The sequence below is a fragment of the Lutzomyia longipalpis genome, chromosome 1, assembly GCF_024334085.1.
Source record: "Lutzomyia longipalpis isolate SR_M1_2022 chromosome 1, ASM2433408v1".
In the NCBI taxonomy this organism is placed as follows: Eukaryota; Metazoa; Arthropoda; class Insecta; order Diptera; family Psychodidae; genus Lutzomyia; species Lutzomyia longipalpis.
In genome coordinates this window covers 35,602,711-35,623,588 of record NC_074707.1, presented here as the reverse complement: position 1 = coordinate 35,623,588, position 20,878 = coordinate 35,602,711, and the positions used below count along the sequence as shown (strand labels likewise).

The 20,878-nt window shown below is 29.4% G+C and overlaps 1 protein-coding gene and 1 long non-coding RNA gene across 4 annotated transcripts in view; one reads left to right on the top strand and one right to left on the bottom strand.

Annotated features, from left to right (window-relative positions):
* Positions 1-20,878, top strand: part of LOC129786985 (NADP-dependent malic enzyme) — a 54,930-nt gene that overhangs the window by 26,504 nt on the left and 7,548 nt on the right. Inside the window, exons 1-4 of one of the 3 annotated variants that reach the window (XM_055822254.1) lie at positions 18,331-18,446; positions 18,566-18,653; positions 18,775-18,924; positions 19,043-19,181. In XM_055822254.1, the coding sequence (XP_055678229.1) occupies positions 18,443-18,446; positions 18,566-18,653; positions 18,775-18,924; positions 19,043-19,181 (381 nt within the window). In that variant the 5' untranslated portion in view covers positions 18,331-18,442. Of the gene's footprint in view, positions 1-15,530; positions 15,786-18,330; positions 18,447-18,565; positions 18,654-18,774; positions 18,925-19,042; positions 19,182-20,878 lie in introns of those variants that run through there. The other 2 variants (XM_055822256.1, XM_055822255.1) reach the window with 2 other exon arrangements.
* On the bottom strand, positions 17,978-18,862 carry LOC129786995 (uncharacterized). Its single transcript, XR_008750177.1, has 3 exons — positions 18,754-18,862; positions 18,321-18,684; positions 17,978-18,203 (listed from the first exon to the last, which is right to left on the bottom strand). It is a non-coding gene; the product is annotated as an uncharacterized LOC129786995 (long non-coding RNA).

Here is a 20,878-nt window from a genome sequence, read left to right as displayed (position 1 = left end):
AAACAAAAGTAAAAGAAATCTCGTAGTTCTTATCAAAAAGCGTTTCTCTTCTGAGAGAAAACTTCTTCTTAAAAAACAACAGTAAAAGAAATCTCGTAGTTCTTTTCTGTGGGCGTTTCTCTTCTGAGAGTTAACTTCTTCTTAAAAAACAACAGTAAAAGAAATCTCGTAGTTCTTATCAAAAAGCGTTTCTCTTCTGAGAGAAAACTTCTTCACAAAAAACAAAAGTAAAAGAAATCTCGTAGTTCTTTTCTGTGGGCGTTTCTCTTCTGAGAGTAAACTTCTTCACAAAAAACAAAAGTAAAAGAAATCTCGTAGTTCTTATCAAAAAGCGTGTCTCTTCTGAGAGAAAACTTCTTCACAAAAAACAAAAGTAAAAGAAATCTCGTAGTTCTTTTCTGTGGGCGTTTCTCTTCTGAGAGTAAACTTCTTCACAAAAAACAAAAGTAAAAGAAATCTCGTAGTTCTTTTCTGTGGGCGTTTCTCTTCTGAGAGTTAACTTCTTCTTAAAAAACAACAGTAAAAGAAATCTCGTAGTTCTTATCAAAAAGCGTTTCTCTTCTGAGAGAAAACTTCTTCACAAAAAACAAAAGTAAAAGAAATCTCGTAGTTCTTATCAAAAAGTGTTTCTCTTCTGAGAGAAAATTTCTTCACAAAAAACAAAAGTAAAAGAAATCTCGTAGTTCTTATCAAAAAGCGTTTCTCTTCTGAGAGAAAACTTCTTCTTAAAAAACAACAGTAAAAGAAATCTCGTAGTTCTTTTCTGTGGGCGTTTCTCTTCTGAGAGTTAACTTCTTCTTAAAAAACAACAGTAAAAGAAATCTCGTAGTTCTTATCAAAAAGCGTTTCTCTTCTGAGAGAAAACTTCTTCACAAAAAACAAAAGTAAAAGAAATCTCGTAGTTCTTTTCTGTGGGCGTTTCTCTTCTGAGAGTAAACTTCTTCACAAAAAACAAAAGTAAAAGAAATCTCGTAGTTCTTATCAAAAAGCGTGTCTCTTCTGAGAGAAAACTTCTTCACAAAAAACAAAAGTAAAAGAAATCTCGTAGTTCTTTTCTGTGGGCGTTTCTCTTCTGAGAGTAAACTTCTTCACAAAAAACAAAAGTAAAAGAAATCTCGTAGTTCTTATCAAAAAGCGTTTCTCTTCTGAGAGTAAACTTCTTCTTAAAAAACAACAGTAAAAGAAATCTCGTAGTTCTTTTCTGTGGGCGTTTCTCTTCTGAGAGTTAACTTCTTCTTAAAAAACAACAGTAAAAGAAATCTCGTAGTTCTTATCAAAAAGCGTTTCTCTTCTGAGAGAAAACTTCTTCACAAAAAACAAAAGTAAAAGAAATCTCGTAGTTCTTTTCTGTGGGCGTTTCTCTTCTGAGAGTAAACTTCTTCACAAAAAACAAAAGTAAAAGAAATCTCGTAGTTCTTATCAAAAAGCGTTTCTCTTCTGAGAGAAAATTTCTTCACAAAAAACAAAAGTAAAAGAAATCTCGTAGTTCTTATCAAAAAGCGTTTCTCTTCTGAGAGAAAATTTCTTCACAAAAAACAAAAGTAAAAGAAATCTCGTAGTTCTTATCAAAAAGCGTTTCTCTTCTGAGAGAAAATTTCTTCACAAAAAACAAAAGTAAAAGAAATCTCGTAGTTCTTATCAAAAAGCGTTTCTCTTCTGAGAGAAAACTTCTTCTTAAAAAACAACAGTAAAAGAAATCTCGTAGTTCTTTTCTGTGGGCGTTTCTCTTCTGAGAGTTAACTTCTTCTTAAAAAACAACAGTAAAAGAAATCTCGTAGTTCTTATCAAAAAGCGTTTCTCTTCTGAGAGAAAACTTCTTCACAAAAAACAAAAGTAAAAGAAATCTCGTAGTTCTTTTCTGTGGGCGTTTCTCTTCTGAGAGTAAACTTCTTCACAAAAAACAAAAGTAAAAGAAATCTCGTAGTTCTTATCAAAAAGCGTGTCTCTTCTGAGAGAAAACTTCTTCACAAAAAACAAAAGTAAAAGAAATCTCGTAGTTCTTTTCTGTGGGCGTTTCTCTTCTGAGAGTAAACTTCTTCACAAAAAACAAAAGTAAAAGAAATCTCGTAGTTCTTATCAAAAAGCGTTTCTCTTCTGAGAGTAAACTTCTTCTTAAAAAACAACAGTAAAAGAAATCTCGTAGTTCTTTTCTGTGGGCGTTTCTCTTCTGAGAGTTAACTTCTTCTTAAAAAACAACAGTAAAAGAAATCTCGTAGTTCTTATCAAAAAGCGTTTCTCTTCTGAGAGAAAACTTCTTCACAAAAAACAAAAGTAAAAGAAATCTCGTAGTTCTTTTCTGTGGGCGTTTCTCTTCTGAGAGTAAACTTCTTCACAAAAAACAAAAGTAAAAGAAATCTCGTAGTTCTTATCAAAAAGCGTTTCTCTTCTGAGAGAAAATTTCTTCACAAAAAACAAAAGTAAAAGAAATCTCGTAGTTCTTATCAAAAAGCGTTTCTCTTCTGAGAGAAAATTTCTTCACAAAAAACAAAAGTAAAAGAAATCTCGTAGTTCTTATCAAAAAGTGTTTCTCTTCTGAGAGAAAATTTCTTCACAAAAAACAAAAGTAAAAGAAATCTCGTAGTTCTTATCAAAAAGCGTTTCTCTTCTGAGAGAAAACTTCTTCTTAAAAAACAACAGTAAAAGAAATCTCGTAGTTCTTTTCTGTGGGCGTTTCTCTTCTGAGAGTTAACTTCTTCTTAAAAAACAACAGTAAAAGAAATCTCGTAGTTCTTATCAAAAAGCGTTTCTCTTCTGAGAGAAAACTTCTTCACAAAAAACAAAAGTAAAAGAAATCTCGTAGTTCTTTTCTGTGGGCGTTTCTCTTCTGAGAGTAAACTTCTTCACAAAAAACAAAAGTAAAAGAAATCTCGTAGTTCTTATCAAAAAGCGTGTCTCTTCTGAGAGAAAACTTCTTCACAAAAAACAAAAGTAAAAGAAATCTCGTAGTTCTTTTCTGTGGGCGTTTCTCTTCTGAGAGTAAACTTCTTCACAAAAAACAAAAGTAAAAGAAATCTCGTAGTTCTTATCAAAAAGCGTTTCTCTTCTGAGAGTAAACTTCTTCTTAAAAAACAACAGTAAAAGAAATCTCGTAGTTCTTTTCTGTGGGCGTTTCTCTTCTGAGAGTTAACTTCTTCTTAAAAAACAACAGTAAAAGAAATCTCGTAGTTCTTATCAAAAAGCGTTTCTCTTCTGAGAGAAAATTTCTTCACAAAAAACAAAAGTAAAAGAAATCTCGTAGTTCTTATCAAAAAGTGTTTCTCTTCTGAGAGTAAACTTCTTCACAAAAAACAAAAGTAAAAGAAATCTCGTAGTTCTTATCAAAAAGTGTTTCTCTTCTGAGAGAAAACTTCTTCACAAAAAACAAAAGTAAAAGAAATCTCGTAGTTCTTTTCTGTGGGCGTTTCTCTTCTGAGAGTAAACTTCTTCACAAAAAACAAAAGTAAAAGAAATCTCGTAGTTCTTATCAAAAAGCGTGTCTCTTCTGAGAGAAAACTTCTTCACAAAAAACAAAAGTAAAAGAAATCTCGTAGTTCTTTTCTGTGGGCGTTTCTCTTCTGAGAGTAAACTTCTTCACAAAAAACAAAAGTAAAAGAAATCTCGTAGTTCTTATCAAAAAGCGTTTCTCTTCTGAGAGAAAACTTCTTCTTAAAAAACAACAGTAAAAGAAATCTCGTAGTTCTTTTCTGTGGGCGTTTCTCTTCTGAGAGTTAACTTCTTCTTAAAAAACAACAGTAAAAGAAATCTCGTAGTTCTTATCAAAAAGCGTTTCTCTTCTGAGAGAAAACTTCTTCACAAAAAACAAAAGTAAAAGAAATCTCGTAGTTCTTTTCTGTGGGCGTTTCTCTTCTGAGAGTAAACTTCTTCACAAAAAACAAAAGTAAAAGAAATCTCGTAGTTCTTATCAAAAAGCGTGTCTCTTCTGAGAGAAAACTTCTTCACAAAAAACAAAAGTAAAAGAAATCTCGTAGTTCTTTTCTGTGGGCGTTTCTCTTCTGAGAGTAAACTTCTTCACAAAAAACAAAAGTAAAAGAAATCTCGTAGTTCTTATCAAAAAGCGTTTCTCTTCTGAGAGTAAACTTCTTCTTAAAAAACAACAGTAAAAGAAATCTCGTAGTTCTTTTCTGTGGGCGTTTCTCTTCTGAGAGTTAACTTCTTCTTAAAAAACAACAGTAAAAGAAATCTCGTAGTTCTTATCAAAAAGCGTTTCTCTTCTGAGAGAAAATTTCTTCACAAAAAACAAAAGTAAAAGAAATCTCGTAGTTCTTATCAAAAAGTGTTTCTCTTCTGAGAGTTAACTTCTTCTTAAAAAACAACAGTAAAAGAAATCTCGTAGTTCTTATCAAAAAGCGTTTCTCTTCTGAGAGAAAACTTCTTCACAAAAAACAAAAGTAAAAGAAATCTCGTAGTTCTTTTCTGTGGGCGTTTCTCTTCTGAGAGTAAACTTCTTCACAAAAAACAAAAGTAAAAGAAATCTCGTAGTTCTTATCAAAAAGCGTGTCTCTTCTGAGAGAAAACTTCTTCACAAAAAACAAAAGTAAAAGAAATCTCGTAGTTCTTTTCTGTGGGCGTTTCTCTTCTGAGAGTAAACTTCTTCACAAAAAACAAAAGTAAAAGAAATCTCGTAGTTCTTATCAAAAAGCGTTTCTCTTCTGAGAGTAAACTTCTTCTTAAAAAACAACAGTAAAAGAAATCTCGTAGTTCTTTTCTGTGGGCGTTTCTCTTCTGAGAGTAAACTTCTTCTTAAAAAACAACAGTAAAAGAAATCTCGTAGTTCTTTTCTGTGGGCGTTTCTCTTCTGAGAGTTAACTTCTTCTTAAAAAACAAAAGTAAAAGAAATCTCGTAGTTCTTTTCTGTAAGCATTTCCCTTCTGAGAGAAAGCGTCTTCTTGAAAAACAAAAGTAAAAGAAATCTCGTAGTTCTTATCAAAAAGCGTTTCTCTTCTGAGAGAAAACTTCTTCACAAAAAACAAAAGTAAAAGAAATCTCGTAGTTCTTATCAAAAAGCGTGTCTCTTCTGAGAGAAAACTTCTTCACAAAAAACAAAAGTAAAAGAAATCTCGTAGTTCTTATCAAAAAGCGTTTCTCTTCTGAGAGAAAACTTCTTCACAAAAAACAAAAGTAAAAGAAATCTCGTAGTTCTTATCAAAAAGCGCTTCTCTTCTGAGAAAGCGTCTTCTTAAAAAAAAACAGAAGTAAAAAAATCGTGCAATTTCTCTCTGAGAGCATTTCTCTTGAAAAAGACACTTTTTTCTAAAAAATAGGAGAAATAAAATCGTGTAATTTCTCTCTGAGAGCATTTCTCTTGAAAAAGAGATTTTTTACTAAAAAATAAAAGAAATAAAATCGTGTAATTTCTCTCTGAGAGCATTTCTCTTCAAAAAGTGATTTTTTTTCCAAAAAATAAAAGAAATAAAATCATGTAATTTCTCTCTGAGAGCATTTCTCTTCAAAAAGTGATTTTTTACTAAAAAAAAAAAAATAAAAGAAATAAAATCGTGTAATTTTTCCCTGAGAGCATTTCTCTTCAAAAAGTGATTTTTTTTCCAAAAAATAAAAGAAATAAAATCATGTAATTTCTCTCAGAGAGCATTTCTCTTGAAAAAGTGATTTTTTACTAAAAAAGAAATAAAAGAAATAAAATCGTGTAATTTTTCCCTGAGAGCATTTCTCTTCAAAAAGTGATTTTTACTAAAAAAAAATAAAAGAAATAAAATCGTGTAATTTCTCTCAGAGAGCATTTCTCTTGAAAAAGTGATTTTTTTCCAAAAAATAAAAGAAATAAAATCTTGTAATTTCTCTCTGAGAGCATTTCTCTTGAAAAAGTGATTTTTTTTCCAAAAAATAAAAGAAATAAAATCATGTAATTTCTCTCTGAGAGAATTTCTCTTGAAAAAGAGATTTTATTTTGAAAAATAAGAGAAATAAAATCGTTTTATTTCTCTCTGAGAGCATTTCTCTTCAAAAAGTGATTTTTTTTCCAAAAAATAAAAGAAATAAAATCATGTAATTTCTCTCAGAGAGCATTTCTCTTGAAAAAGTGATTTTTTACTAAAAAAAAAAATAAAAGAAATAAAATCTTGTAATTTTTCTCTGAGAGCATTTCTCTTGAAAAAGTGATTTTTTCCAAAAAATAAAAGAAATAAAATCATGTAATTTCTCTCAGAGAGCATTTCTCTTGAAAAAGTGATTTTTTTCCAAAAAATAAAAGAAATAAAATCTTGTAATTTCTCTCAGAGAGCATTTCTCTTGAAAAAGTGATTTTTTACTAAAAAAAAAATAAAAGAAATAAAATCGTGTAATTTTTCCCTGAGAGCATTTCTCTTCAAAAAGTGATTTTTTTCCAAAAAATAAAAGAAATAAAATCTTGTAATTTCTCTCAGAGAGCATTTCTCTTGAAAAAGTGATTTTTTACTAAAAAAAAAATAAAAGAAATAAAATCGTGTAATTTTTCCCTGAGAGCATTTTTCTTCAAAAAGTGATTTTTTCCAAAAAATAAAAGAAATAAAATCATGTAATTTCTCTCTGAGAGCATTTCTCTTGAAAAAGTGATTTTTTACTAAAAAAAAAATAAAAGAAATAAAATCGTGTAATTTTTCCCTGAGAGCATTTCTCTTCAAAAAGTGATTTTTTTTCCAAAAAATAAAAGAAATAAAATCATGTAATTTCTCTCAGAGAGCATTTCTCTTGAAAAAGTGATTTTTTTCCAAAAAATAAAAGAAATAAAATCTTGTAATTTCTCTCAGAGAGCATTTCTCTTGAAAAAGTGATTTTTTACTAAAAAAAAATAAAAGAAATAAAATCGTGTAATTTTTCCCTGAGAGCATTTCTCTTCAAAAAGTGATTTTTTTCCAAAAAATAAAAGAAATAAAATCTTGTAATTTCTCTCTGAGAGCATTTCTCTTCAAAAAGTGATTTTTTTTCCAAAAAATAAAAGAAATAAAATCATGTAATTTCTCTCTGAGAGCATTTCTCTTCAAAAAGTGATTTTTTACTAAAAAAAAAAATAAAAGAAATAAAATCGTGTAATTTTTCCCTGAGAGCATTTCTCTTCAAAAAGTGATCTTTTTTCCAAAAAATAAAAGAAATAAAATCATGTAATTTCTCTCAGAGAGCATTTCTCTTGAAAAAGAGATTTTTTACTAAAAAATAAAAGAAATAAAATCGTGTAATTTTTCCCTGAGAGCATTTCTCTTCAAAAAGTGATTTTTTTTCCAAAAAATAAAAGAAATAAAATCATGTAATTTCTCTCTGAGAGCATTTCTCTTCAAAAAGTGATTTTTTACTAAAAAAAAAATAAAAGAAATAAAATCATATAATTTCTCTCAGAGAGCATTTCTCTTGAAAAAGTGATTTTTTTTCCAAAAAATAAAAGAAATAAAATCATGTAATTTCTCTCTGAGAGCATTTCTCTTCAAAAAGTGATTTTTTACTAAAAAAAAAATAAAGAAATAAAATCATATAATTTCTCTCTGAGAGAATTTCTCTTCAAAAAGTGATTTTTTCCAAAAAAAAAAAAGAAATAAAATCATGTAATTTCTCTCTGAGAGCATTTCTCTTGAAAAAGTGATTTTTTTTCCAAAAAATAAAAGAAATAAAATCGTGTAATTTTTCCCTGAGAGCATTTCTCTTCAAAAAGTGATTTTTTTTCCAAAAAATAAAAGAAATAAAATCATGTAATTTCTCTCAGAGAGCATTTCTCTTGAAAAAGTGATTTTTTTCCAAAAAATAAAAGAAATAAAATCTTGTAATTTCTCTCAGAGAGCATTTCTCTTGAAAAAGTGATTTTTTACTAAAAAAAAATAAAAGAAATAAAATCGTGTAATTTTTCCCTGAGAGCATTTCTCTTCAAAAAGTGATTTTTTTTCCAAAAAATAAAAGAAATAAAATCTTGTAATTTCTCTCTGAGAGCATTTCTCTTCAAAAAGTGATTTTTTTTCCAAAAAATAAAAGAAATAAAATCATGTAATTTCTCTCTGAGAGCATTTCTCTTCAAAAAGTGATTTTTTACTAAAAAAAAATAAAAGAAATAAAATCGTGTAATTTTTCCCTGAGAGCATTTCTCTTCAAAAAGTGATCTTTTTTCCAAAAAATAAAAGAAATAAAATCATGTAATTTCTCTCAGAGAGCATTTCTCTTGAAAAAGAGATTTTTTACTAAAAAATAAAAGAAATAAAATCGTGTAATTTTTCCCTGAGAGCATTTCTCTTCAAAAAGTGATTTTTTTTCCAAAAAATAAAAGAAATAAAATCTTGTAATTTCTCTCTGAGAGCATTTCTCTTCAAAAAGTGATTTTTTTTCCAAAAAATAAAAGAAATAAAATCATGTAATTTCTCTCTGAGAGCATTTCTCTTCAAAAAGTGATTTTTTACTAAAAAAAAAATAAAAGAAATAAAATCGTGTAATTTTTCCCTGAGAGCATTTCTCTTCAAAAAGTGATCTTCTTTCCAAAAAATAAAAGAAATAAAATCATGTAATTTCTCTCAGAGAGCATTTCTCTTGAAAAAGTGATTTTTTACTAAAAAAAAAAATAAAAGAAATAAAATCGTGTAATTTTTCCCTGAGAGCATTTCTCTTCAAAAAGTGATTTTTTTTCCAAAAAATAAAAGAAATAAAATCTTGTAATTTCTCTCTGAGAGAATTTCTCTTGAAAAAGAGATTTTATTCTGAAAAATAAGAGAAATAAAATCGTTTTATTTCTCTCTGAGAGCATTTCTATTGAAAAAGTGATTTTTTTCCAAAAATTAAAGAAATAAAATCATGTAATATCTCTCAGAGAGCATTTCTCTTGAAAAAGTGATTTTTTTCCAAAAAATAAAAGAAATAAAATCATGTAATTTCTCTCTGAGAGCATTTCTCTTCAAAAAGTGATTTTTTCCAAAAAAAAAAAAAGAAATAAAATCTTGAAATTTCTCTCAGAGAGCATTTCTCTTGAAAAAGTGATTTTTTCCAAAAAATAAAAGAAATAAAATCATATAATATCTTTTCTGAGAGCATTTCTCTTGAAAAAGTGATTTTTTTTCCAAAAAATAAAAGAAATAAAATCGTGTAATTTTTCCCTGAGAGCATTTCTCTTCAAAAAGTGATTTTTTTTTCCAAAAAATAAAAGAAATAAAATCATGTAATTTCTCTCAGAGAGCATTTCTCTTGAAAAAGTGATTTTTTTCCAAAAAATAAAAGAAATAAAATCTTGTAATTTCTCTCAGAGAGCATTTCTCTTGAAAAAGTGATTTTTTACTAAAAAAAAAATAAAAGAAATAAAATCGTGTAATTTTTCCCTGAGAGCATTTCTCTTCAAAAAGTGATTTTTTTTCCAAAAAATAAAAGAAATAAAATCTTGTAATTTCTCTCTGAGAGCATTTCTATTGAAAAAGTGATTTTTTTTCCAAAAAATAAAAGAAATAAAATCATGTAATTTCTCTCAGAGAGCATTTCTCTTGAAAAAGTGATTTTTTTCCAAAAAATAAAAGAAATAAAATCTTGTAATTTCTCTCAGAGAGCATTTCTCTTGAAAAAGTGATTTTTTACTAAAAAAAAATAAAAGAAATAAAATCGTGTAATTTTTCCCTGAGAGCATTTCTCTTCAAAAAGTGATTTTTTTTCCAAAAAATAAAAGAAATAAAATCTTGTAATTTCTCTCTGAGAGCATTTCTATTGAAAAAGTGATTTTTTTTCCAAAAAATAAAAGAAATAAAATCATGTAATTTCTCTCTGAGAGCATTTCTCTTGAAAAAGTGATTTTTTCCAAAAAATAAAAGAAATAAAATCATATAATATCTTTTCTGAGAGCATTTCTCTTGAAAAAGTGATTTTTTTCCAAAAAATAAAAGAAATAAAATCATGTAATTTCTCTCTGAGAGCATTTCTCTTCAAAAAGTGATTTTTTACTAAAAAAAAAATAAAAGAAATAAAATCGTGTAATTTTTCCCTGAGAGCATTTCTCTTCAAAAAGTGATTTTTTCCAAAAAATAAAAGAAATAAAATCATATAATATCTTTTCTGAGAGCATTTCTCTTGAAAAAGTGATTTTTTTCCAAAAAATAAAAGAAATAAAATCATGTAATTTCTCTCTGAGAGCATTTCTCTTCAAAAAGTGATTTTTTACTAAAAAAAAAATAAAAGAAATAAAATCGTGTAATTTTTCCCTGAGAGCATTTCTCTTCAAAAAGTGATTTTTTCCAAAAAATAAAAGAAATAAAATCATATAATATCTTTTCTGAGAGCATTTCTCTTGAAAAAGTGATTTTTTACTAAAAAAAAAAAATAAAAGAAATAAAATCATGTAATTTTTCCCTGAGAGCATTTCTCTTCAAAAAGTGATTTTTTTTCCAAAAAATAAAAGAAATAAAATCATGTAATTTCTCTCAGAGAGCATTTCTCTTGAAAAAGTGATTTTTTACTAAAAAAAAAATAAAAGAAATAAAATCGTGTAATTTTTCCCTGAGAGCATTTCTCTTCAAAAAGTGATTTTTTTTCCAAAAAATAAAAGAAATAAAATCGTTTTATTTCTCTCTGAGAGCATTTCTATTGAAAAAGTGATTTTTTTTCCAAAAAATAAAAGAAATAAAATCATGTAATTTCTCTCAGAGAGCATTTCTCTTGAAAAAGTGATTTTTTTTCCAAAAAATAAAAGAAATAAAATCATGTAATTTCTCTCAGAGAGCATTTCTCTTGAAAAAGTGATTTTTTACTAAAAAAAAATAAAAGAAATAAAATCGTGTAATTTTTCCCTGAGAGCATTTCTCTTCAAAAAGTGATTTTTTTTCCAAAAAATAAAAGAAATAAAATCTTGTAATTTCTCTCTGAGAGCATTTCTATTGAAAAAGTGATTTTTTTTCCAAAAAATAAAAGAAATAAAATCATGTAATTTCTCTCTGAGAGCATTTCTCTTGAAAAAGTGATTTTTTCCAAAAAATAAAAGAAATAAAATCATATAATATCTTTTCTGAGAGCATTTCTCTTGAAAAAGTGATTTTTTTCCAAAAAATAAAAGAAATAAAATCATGTAATTTCTCTCTGAGAGCATTTCTCTTCAAAAAGTGATTTTTTACTAAAAAAAAAAAATAAAAGAAATAAAATCGTGTAATTTTTCCCTGAGAGCATTTCTCTTCAAAAAGTGATTTTTTTTCCAAAAAATAAAAGAAATAAAATCATGTAATTTCTCTCTGAGAGCATTTCTCTTCAAAAAGTGATTTTTTCCAAAAAATAAGAGAAATAAAATCGTGTAATTTTTCTCTGAGAGCATTTCTCTTCAAAAAGTGATTTTTTCCAAAAAATAAAAGAAATAAAATCTTGTAATTTTTCTCTGAGAGCATTTCTCTTGAAAAAGTGATTTTTTCCAAAAAATAAAAGAAATAAAATCTTGTAATTTCTCTCAGAGAGCATTTCTCTTGAAAAAGTGATTTTTTACTAAAAAAAAAATAAAAGAAATAAAATCGTGTAATTTTTCCCTGAGAGCATTTCTCTTGAAAAAGTGATTTTTTCCAAAAAAATAAAAGAAATAAAATCGTGTAATTTCTCTTTGAGAGCATTTCTCTTGAAAAAGTGATTTTTTTTCCAAATAATAAAAAAGAAATAAAATCTTGTAATTTTTCTCTGAGAGCATTTCTCTTGAAAAAGTGATTTTTTCCAAAAAATAAAAGAAATAAAATCATATAATATCTTTTCTGAGAGCATTTCTCTTCAAAAAGTGATTTTTTACAAAAAAAAAATAAAAGAAATAAAATCATATAATTTCTCTCTGAGAGAATTTCTCTTCAAAAAGTGATTTTTTCCAAAAAAAAAAAAAAGAAATAAAATCATGTAATTTCTCTCAGAGAGCATTTCTCTTGAAAAAGTGATTTTTTTCCAAAAAATAAAAGAAATAAAATCTTGTAATTTCTCTCAGAGAGCATTTCTCTTGAAAAAGTGATTTTTTTCCAAAAAATAAAAGAAATAAAATCATGTAATTTCTCTCTGAGAGCATTTCTCTTCATAAAGTGATTTTTTCCAAAAAAAAAAAAAAAAGAAATAAAATCATGTAATTTCTCTCTGAGAGCATTTCTCTTCAAAAAGTGATTTTTTACTAAAAAAAAAATAAAAGAAATAAAATCGTGTAATTTTTCCCTGAGAGCATTTCTCTTCAAAAAGTGATTTTTTTTCCAAAAAATAAAAGAAATAAAATCATGTAATTTCTCTCTGAGAGCATTTCTCTTCAAAAAGTGATTTTTTCCAAAAAATAAGAGAAATAAAATCGTGTAATTTTTCTCTGAGAGCATTTCTCTTCAAAAAGTGATTTTTTCCAAAAAATAAAAGAAATAAAATCGTGTAATTTTTCCCTGAGAGCATTTCTCTTCAAAAAGTGATTTTTTTTCCAAAAAATAAAAGAAATAAAATCATGTAATTTCTCTCAGAGAGCATTTCTCTTGAAAAAGTGATTTTTTTCCAAAAAATAAAAGAAATAAAATCTTGTAATTTCTCTCAGAGAGCATTTCTCTTGAAAAAGTGATTTTTTACTAAAAAAAAAATAAAAGAAATAAAATCTTGTAATTTTTCTCTGAGAGCATTTCTCTTGAAAAAGTGATTTTTTCCAAAAAATAAAAGAAATAAAATCATATAATATCTTTTCTGAGAGCATTTCTCTTGAAAAAAAGATTTTTTTTGTAAAAAATAATAGAAATAAAATCGTGTATTTTCTTTCTGAGAGTATCTTACTTAAAAAAGAGTTTTTTAAGGCCGTATGCACTTGAGAATACTTTTTTTTATTTTAAAATAATTTAAAAAAAGCAGTTTTAAGGAGATTTTTGAGAAATTTGTTGAAAATAATTAAAAGAATTGAGCTTTTTTGTGTTTTTTTTTAATTAAAATTCTTTATCTCAAATTTTCTATAAAAAAAATAAAAGTTACAGTTTTCGTACCTGCAAGAAAGTTTTAGGAAATTTAATTACCTTTAATTTAAGCCCAAATTTATAACAATCGGACTTGTAGAAGCGGAGATATTCATTATTTTGTAAAGTAGTATATACGATAAATACCATTTTTAGCTCTAATTTTTGAGCATTTAAACGAAATATCAAGTATTTAGGTAAATTTTACAGGAATGTTGTGTACGGGGGACTTTTAGAACTTAATTTCCACTAACTTTTGGAGAAGAGAGCACTAAGATATCTATCATAGTTCCTGAGATATTCAATAATATGTCCAAAAATTCCTAAAAACATGTTATCATTTAGAGGCTCCCGGAGTCTCAGAACCTCAATATTTTGTGAAAAGTTAAACGGTTTTGGAAAAGGCATTAGATTACCGAACTTTTGACGAGTGGTAGAGGTACGAGGGCGAAAAAAGTGTTTTGACGCTACACCCTAACCTACATATATGAAAATTTTAACCCTTTAAGGACTTTAGCTTGCTTTTGAAAATGCTTAATTTCGACAAGAAAATCTCAAGGACTCTCACGCTCAAGAAGATCAAAAAGGACAAAAAAAATTATTATTGGTATTTATTGCCAACAAAGTCTTTATTTAATTTCAAAATCTCCCAAAATGTTTTAGACTATATTTGGCCCACTGGGGAACTCCTTACGGCCCTTTAAGGGTTAAAGAGTTAACCAGGTACAAGTATGTACATACTTGCATTTCCGATTAAAATGTTTAAGCTTAAGGGGGGTCTCTTTTGAGAGCTGGTGAAATTAAATATTTTAATTTTTCTTGGGGTTTTTCTTAAACTCGGTTTTCAAGTGTTGATGACATTTAAAGACTTATCATTAAAGAGTAAGAAAATCACTTTCCGCCATCTTAGATGCGACGCCATATTGAGATTTTCCTCAAAACACAAAGGTAGGTTTTTCTCAGGATCTACTGGATGGATTTTGATGGGGTAAAAAGCAAATGAAAGAGGAAATACCAATGCAGATTTTGATGTACCAGAATTTTGAATTTCCACTCTGGGGCTGAGAAAAGCGCAAAAATGTGACTTTTTTCAGATATTTTTGACGTTATTTCACTTTTCTCAGCCCCAGAATGGAAATTCAAAATTCTGGTACATCAAAATCTGCACGGGTATGTCCTCTTTCATTTGCTTTTTACCCCATCAAAATCCATCCAGTAGATCCTGAGAAAAACCTACCTTTGTGTTTAGGGCAGTTCTGCGGAAAAGTCGGAAAACCACAAGATGGCGTCGCACCTAAAATGGCGAAAAGAGATTTTCTTACACTTCAATAACTAGGCTACAAGTGTAACCAACTTCGGAAAACCAGGTTTAAGAAAAATCCCAAGAAAATGACAACATTAAAAATATGTAAATTCTAACAGATTTCCCAAGAGACCCCCCTTAAAAACGATTAAAATCCAAATATGGTGTAAAACCATAAGTCAGAAATTAGAGAATACAAAGTGAGGATTAAGATTTAATTAAAGTAATAATTTCAATTTATTTTTCCTATACCAAAGAATTCTTATTCATCATTAAATGTTGAAGTAAAAAATCAATAAAATCAACGTGGAAAGAAATGTTCAACAACATTACCCCATATAATTCCTTTCTAAAACTCCCAGGATATCTTTAGGTATTGATTTTATTACAATGAATTTTATCGAATATTCAACAATTTATTTATTCATGAATTTCGTGTTTAGATATAGATCAATCTCTTTTATAGCTTGCATGACTCAAACACCAATATTTTGTCATTAAATACTCACCCCTAACTTTGTAAATTTGAATAATTCGTTGAACTTGGAAGTTTCTCCTTAAAATTGAACGAATTTCAAAATTCCCTCAAGAAAATTCAACACAAAAAAAATAAATCTATTTCCCCTCTCAAAATTTAGTGCAATTAATCTGCGTATTTTTTGTCCCCAAAAGCAGCTGACTAATGCAAAAATCACGGGGGAATTGTATTTTTTTTCTTGCACAGAATTCTAATAATCATCTTTTGTCCTTGGTCACGGTCTCGCGCGTTTTCTTTCTATCCGTGTCTCAATAGCACTTTTTTGCGAGAGTGAAAAAAATAAATAATTTATGGTGTGACACAATATTTTTATTCTGTGAATGATCTCTGTAATGGTGGAAAAATTGATGGAAGATACGGTTGGATGTAATAATCATATAGCAGAGGTAATATGCGAGAGACACTTGCAATGATACGAATTTCCATTGGAATTTTATTGTGATTAGAGGTGACTTAATTATAGTGATTGAGAGTCATTGTCGCAAAATGTAGATTAATTTTTTTGCCAGAGAAGGTAGCAGGACAAATTTCAATAAATATCCCATAAATCTCTTTTGATTATATTGAGGACCTTTTTTGCGAGGGAGGGAGCTTTTCCCTGCATTTCCCATAGAACGCGAGCTTTTGAAGCACAAAATGAAAGAGAGCAAAAGTTTATTCAGCAATGCAGTTGGATGGGATTTTTTTTGCTTCTAAATTGCATATTCTGAATGGTCTTAATGGGGAAATATTTATGGAGTGGGAATTACCACGCGTTGATCACACCGAGTCCGCGAAAGAGGGGCGCCTGAGACTCTCTGTCTCTCAATGGAATGGACGTTACATGCGCTTTGGTTGTTCAGTCGTAAAGTTGACCAGTGCCTGATCAGTTGTGCTTCTAATTTCCTCCCATCTCGTGCCTGGAAATTTCTGTGAAGTGTTGAGGAGTTTTTTTCTTTGAATTATTGAATGATTTGATTGTTGAATCCTCCGAAGAAAAAAAAATTCTTTGTATCCTTGTGCTGGAGAAGAGTGTTATGGGAATAATGGGAAATTCAAATTCAATTTGTGTGGAAAAGAACGAGAACAATGGACACCCTGGGTGAGTTAGCAGCGATCAATGTTCACTTAGAGATCACCTCACTGCACGATCACTCATACAGCTCATGGGGATGTCTCTCTCTCTGTTGTGTCTCCCCCAATTACTCAACACATCTCATATATTACATATAGCATTATGTAGTTTAATATGTATCTGCCTCTTCCGATCCCAAGATGCATCTTTACTTGTGAAAATTATATAAGCTACCCTCTCTGATTAACCAGTTCGCGCCAGGCTACATTTTTTTTCTCAAAATGATAAGAAATTGTCTAGCACCAAGCAAAAGTCCGCAATTATTTTTCAATCGCCAATCGAATCTTTTTTTCTGCTCTCGCAATCATTATGTATTTTTTAACTGCCCCATAATTGTCATGTAATTTCATATTGCATTAAATGATTTAGAAAGCGCTGTAATTTCATCAATTTCGTCGGGCGAAAGATGAGAGAGTGAGGGGGGCGAGAAAATTCACTGACTTGAACAAATTCACGAAAAAAAAATTGCAAAAGTTCATAATTCATTGTACTCCAATCACAAATTAAAAAAAAGAAAAAGCTTCTTTGCGGTGCGCGAATTTTCTTTAATTTTCGACCTCATGCTGGAAAAATGATATTGATCTATAATTTTTTTCTGCACCAATCATCGTATTTAATGAATCAGGAAAACGATCTTGAAAGGCATTATGCGGTACCCCGGGCAAGGAATATGATTGTTTTAATAAAAGAAATTACACATGAAGGCATTATCAGGTTCACACTTGAAAGCATTCAAAACAAAGAACTCTTTTTTTTACTCCAGCATTTGCTTTAGGGTGGAGCAAAAAAGGTGTTCTTGCGAAAAAATATTTTGCTTGTTGTGTGAATTTTCATCTCAATTGGCAACCGGATACACGAGGCGTGTAATGCGCTTTTTAGAGCTTTCGTACGAGAGGCATGATATCAAAATTTTTGCCGCTCGTGGGCTCCTGTTTTGTACACAATTAAGCATTAATTTTTAATCTCTTTTATTAATTTAATGGCGGTTATATTTATTAGGAGGAATTATTTAGTAATTTATTCAAACTTTGAGGAAAAGCTTCGTTTACTAACTTTAAATATTTCTTAATTAAAAAGAACTAATATCCTCGATAAAAAATGTTTTTGGGTTATTTTAAATTAATTAAACACTAACCGTTTTGAGGATCTTTAAAATAATTTAAAAATTTTTATTAAAATTAAACTGACCCATAATTGAAATAACATATGAAAGCAACATAACATAGTAGATAAATCAATTAGTTTGTATAAAAATTACTTTACAAAAAATAAAATAAACTGAAATGTCATAGGTCATGCGTAGCGTAACATGACATCTTGACCTTTAGGGGTTAAGAAGGTTGATTTTATGGATTTATTATCGTTTTCAATTCTATCAATTCGTGTTTAATGAACGCCACTTCCGATCGTAATAGTAGGTACATTATATTTAATTCAAAAAAAGATTTAATATGAAAAATAAATTAAATTTTTTCTATAATTAGAAAGGACTCTGTGCACTTTTGTTTTGTCTAGATTTAATTCGTTTTATAAAATTTTTTTGTTTGATAAAAGCAACATTTTTTTTCAATTTTAGTGTTTTTCTGTCTTGTTCAGAATTAATTTGTGATAATTTAATGATTTCTCTCTTTTCCACAAAGTATTTATTTATTTTTTTATTTTTTTATTGCTATCTATATAATAAAGAAAGGTCTGTTTGTTGGTAATCTTCGTGTCTGTACAGCTATACAAATCTACACCGTTTGACCGATCGCGATGAAATTTGGTACAGAGGCTCCTTATATCAGGCGCTTTCGAGTGGCCGTATTCATTTTCCCCCCAAAACCCCCCTTCGGGTAGCCCCCATATAACTCTCATGCAGTTTTTACGAATTTTTGAATTTGGCGCCTGAAATGTTGTATGAAAATGATTTCTTCTCTTTGCGAATTTTTCTTTTGGGATTGATAAGTGGCCCTAATCGCCCTAATCTACCTTTAAACCTTTACAATTTATTTTCTTTAAAATTTGCGCGAAGCGCAACAAATCCCCGCGAAGCGGGGCGAGGTAAATTGGAGCGAAGCGACAATTTACCTCGTTTATTTTATAAATAAATACATACAAAATCATTAACTTTGCAAAACATTTAGAAGAATTTTCGCATTCTAATAATCTCAAATGAATTTCCTTATGATTTTTTAATGGATTTATTTTGAAAACACAAACATAAAAATTGCCAATTTGTTGCTCAAGATATCAAGCAGAAAAGACAAGAATTTTGAGGAAAAAATGAATTAATTTATTGGATTCCAAAGAGGTGTTCAATATCAGGTGAATGTTGCGTGATAAGAGTGGCAAAAGAAGACAACGCAATTGTTGATGAGTGTCGTCTCATGGACAACATAAAATCTAGAATGAATGGTTTGTTTTTATTATGCCACTCTGGTGGTGTTGCTAAGCAACCATCACTGACTTTTATCACCCACCCCCACCCAAAAAGCTTTTATCACTGCAGAACAAACATACCTTCGTCGTGTAACATAAAATCGCTCGGTTGTGCTTGTTGTTTTGATTGTGGAACTTTTTTAGTTGCTCATGAGTGTTTAAACGAGCTTGTTTTGGGCAGTACATTTCCAACTATTAATTGGATGAGTTAATGATTAAATTTTCATATTTCCTTCGTGGAGCTTAGAATTTTTGCTAAAGTTTTCTGCCCGTTCTTCTGACCTTGAATTTAACCTTCCTTCCTCCTTTTTCTCTTCTTCATTTAGTGCTTTTGGGTTTGAGGAGTCAAAGTGTGATTTATTCAGGAGGATTTTTGATCAGGAAGACAGCTGGGAAGAATTTTTGGGATTTTGGGTACAAATAAAAATTTTGGAATCTATCATTGCTGTGTGAACAAAAAAAATTATATATACCTAGTGAAAAAGCTCTGTTGAAAAAAAAAGTAAAAGCTAACCTACGTCATCTCTCTTTGCAGTGTCTATCGCAACGGTGGAGTGGCAGCAGCAGGTCGTCGTCGGTGTGGTGACGAGACGCAAGCGCGGAATACAGAGACAAAATCAGGCTACCAACACCACTGCCCGTGCCCATCGAGAGGTGGAAAATCAGTCGATTCATCGGCTTATCGGTTAGTAGGCAAATATCTTTCAAACAACATTCATCTCTCCCGCACCATTTGATTCCTTTTTGCATCTCACAAAACTTTTCTTCGTGTTCTCCTTCCCAAAACTTGTGTGGAAATTTAGTCGGTGCTTCTGTACAAATATGAGTGATTACCAGAGTCTGGATCGTATTGGGCAGTGGCCAACGGGAATTGAGGGTGATTCCGAAGTTCCTGGAGCCCTGTCTGGCCTCGAAAGGCTCAGGATTGGACGCTACAATAAGGTGAGCAAAAAGAAAAAAAAACCATTCCTCAAACTTTCTATATAAAACCATCATCGTCTCACCTGCAAAAAAAATTGAAAAGTGACGACATTTGATGCGTGGAATATTCCTCTGTAAACTTAAAGTTCCTCTCACTATATTCCACTGCCTGTTTACGGGAAATGACGTTAAGTAACCCAAAAGTGGGAGCTTTTGTGTGCTCGCTCTTTTCCTCAATTCTCCCCAACAAAAGAACTTATTAATCCACATACGAAATTAACTGTGGAGGTCACTGAAAGTGAAAATTATTGCCACCATTTTTTTTACTTCTTAAAACCCGCAAAGAGGAAGCTCAATATTGATTGTTTGAGTCATGGCAACAATAAAAAAATAAACCTTATTGCAATTTATTCAGTTAGCTCAAAAGTTCTTTATTTTTTGCATAGAGGTGATTGACAAGATTTAATAGATTGGCGCATTTACAGTGAAGCCTCGAAGCAACAATAGATTTTTTAATTGTTTGTAATAGTTCGATTGTGAAAAGAAGTTAGTTTTTAGCACAACTATCAGCGTTGTGATTTTGAAGTTAAAAAATCATGGGTTCGAATCTAGCTTTGAATTTTTTTTCTACCGACAGAGCTTTTAATATTTGGAAAAATTGTTGAGAAAGTTCTTTTTTTTAAGAATTTTATAATTTAAAGTCAGCAAAAATGAGTTCGAGAAATATTTTTTAAATTTTTTTAATTTAAAAATTACATTCAAAATTTTTATAAAGTAACATTTTTCAGATTAATTAACTTTAATTAATTTGATCATTTTGAATCTTTTCAATCATGAAATATCTTTGAATCCTAACTAAATCTTTAACGAAGAATCATAAAAATAAAATAAAAAATGTAGAAAATATTTAATAATTTCCTTTTTACAAAAAATATCCTTTGGAATTGAATTAGTCCTTTGATCATACCATGGACATATGGATAAAATAGGACGCATCTTTTTAAAATAAAAACTCTTCGTCAAGTAAAATCTCTAAGCATCCTTTTAGCACTTCCAGCGACGTCTCAGTAAATTGAAAAGCTTTAATTGCTATCCTTTTTTACGGAGACTGAACAAATAAATAAATCAACCGAATTTTTTAAAATATTTTTTACGCTCTATCGTCGACATATTGTTTCCTCATTTAACAGATTTTTCTCATTTGAGATCACGCGAGCAGAGAATTCCCCAAAAAAATGACGGAAACTTTTTTTTCGCGGCAATGCGAATAGTGAAAAGACTAGCAGAGTTGTTTGGTGAGATCGTAAAAGTGTTTTTGCCACAAAAAGTAGGAAGGAGCTGTGTGATGTAAATTAGAAAACAAAATTGACAATTAGACATCGAAATTCCACCTTGAACTTCTTCTGTGAATGGCGTGATTTTCAACTCTTTGATCACGACGAGGATCTGTGAATGGAGGATGAAAAGCGCGTGAAATTGAAATTGTGATTTTAAAAGAGAAGAAGAACTGTGAGGAGAACTTTTCGCTTAAACATCATGTTGAGACTGAGTGATCTATTTTTGGAGCTGTCGCTGCCTGTCTTGTGGGGTACAATGTCACAGATGATGGTGAATGCATTGCGGGGAACCTTCCTTCAAGTTCATTGACGATCGCGTAGGTTTTTTGGCGCGATTGCGATCGTGCACACATTCAATGATGGGGCAAGTCGAGCCTCTTC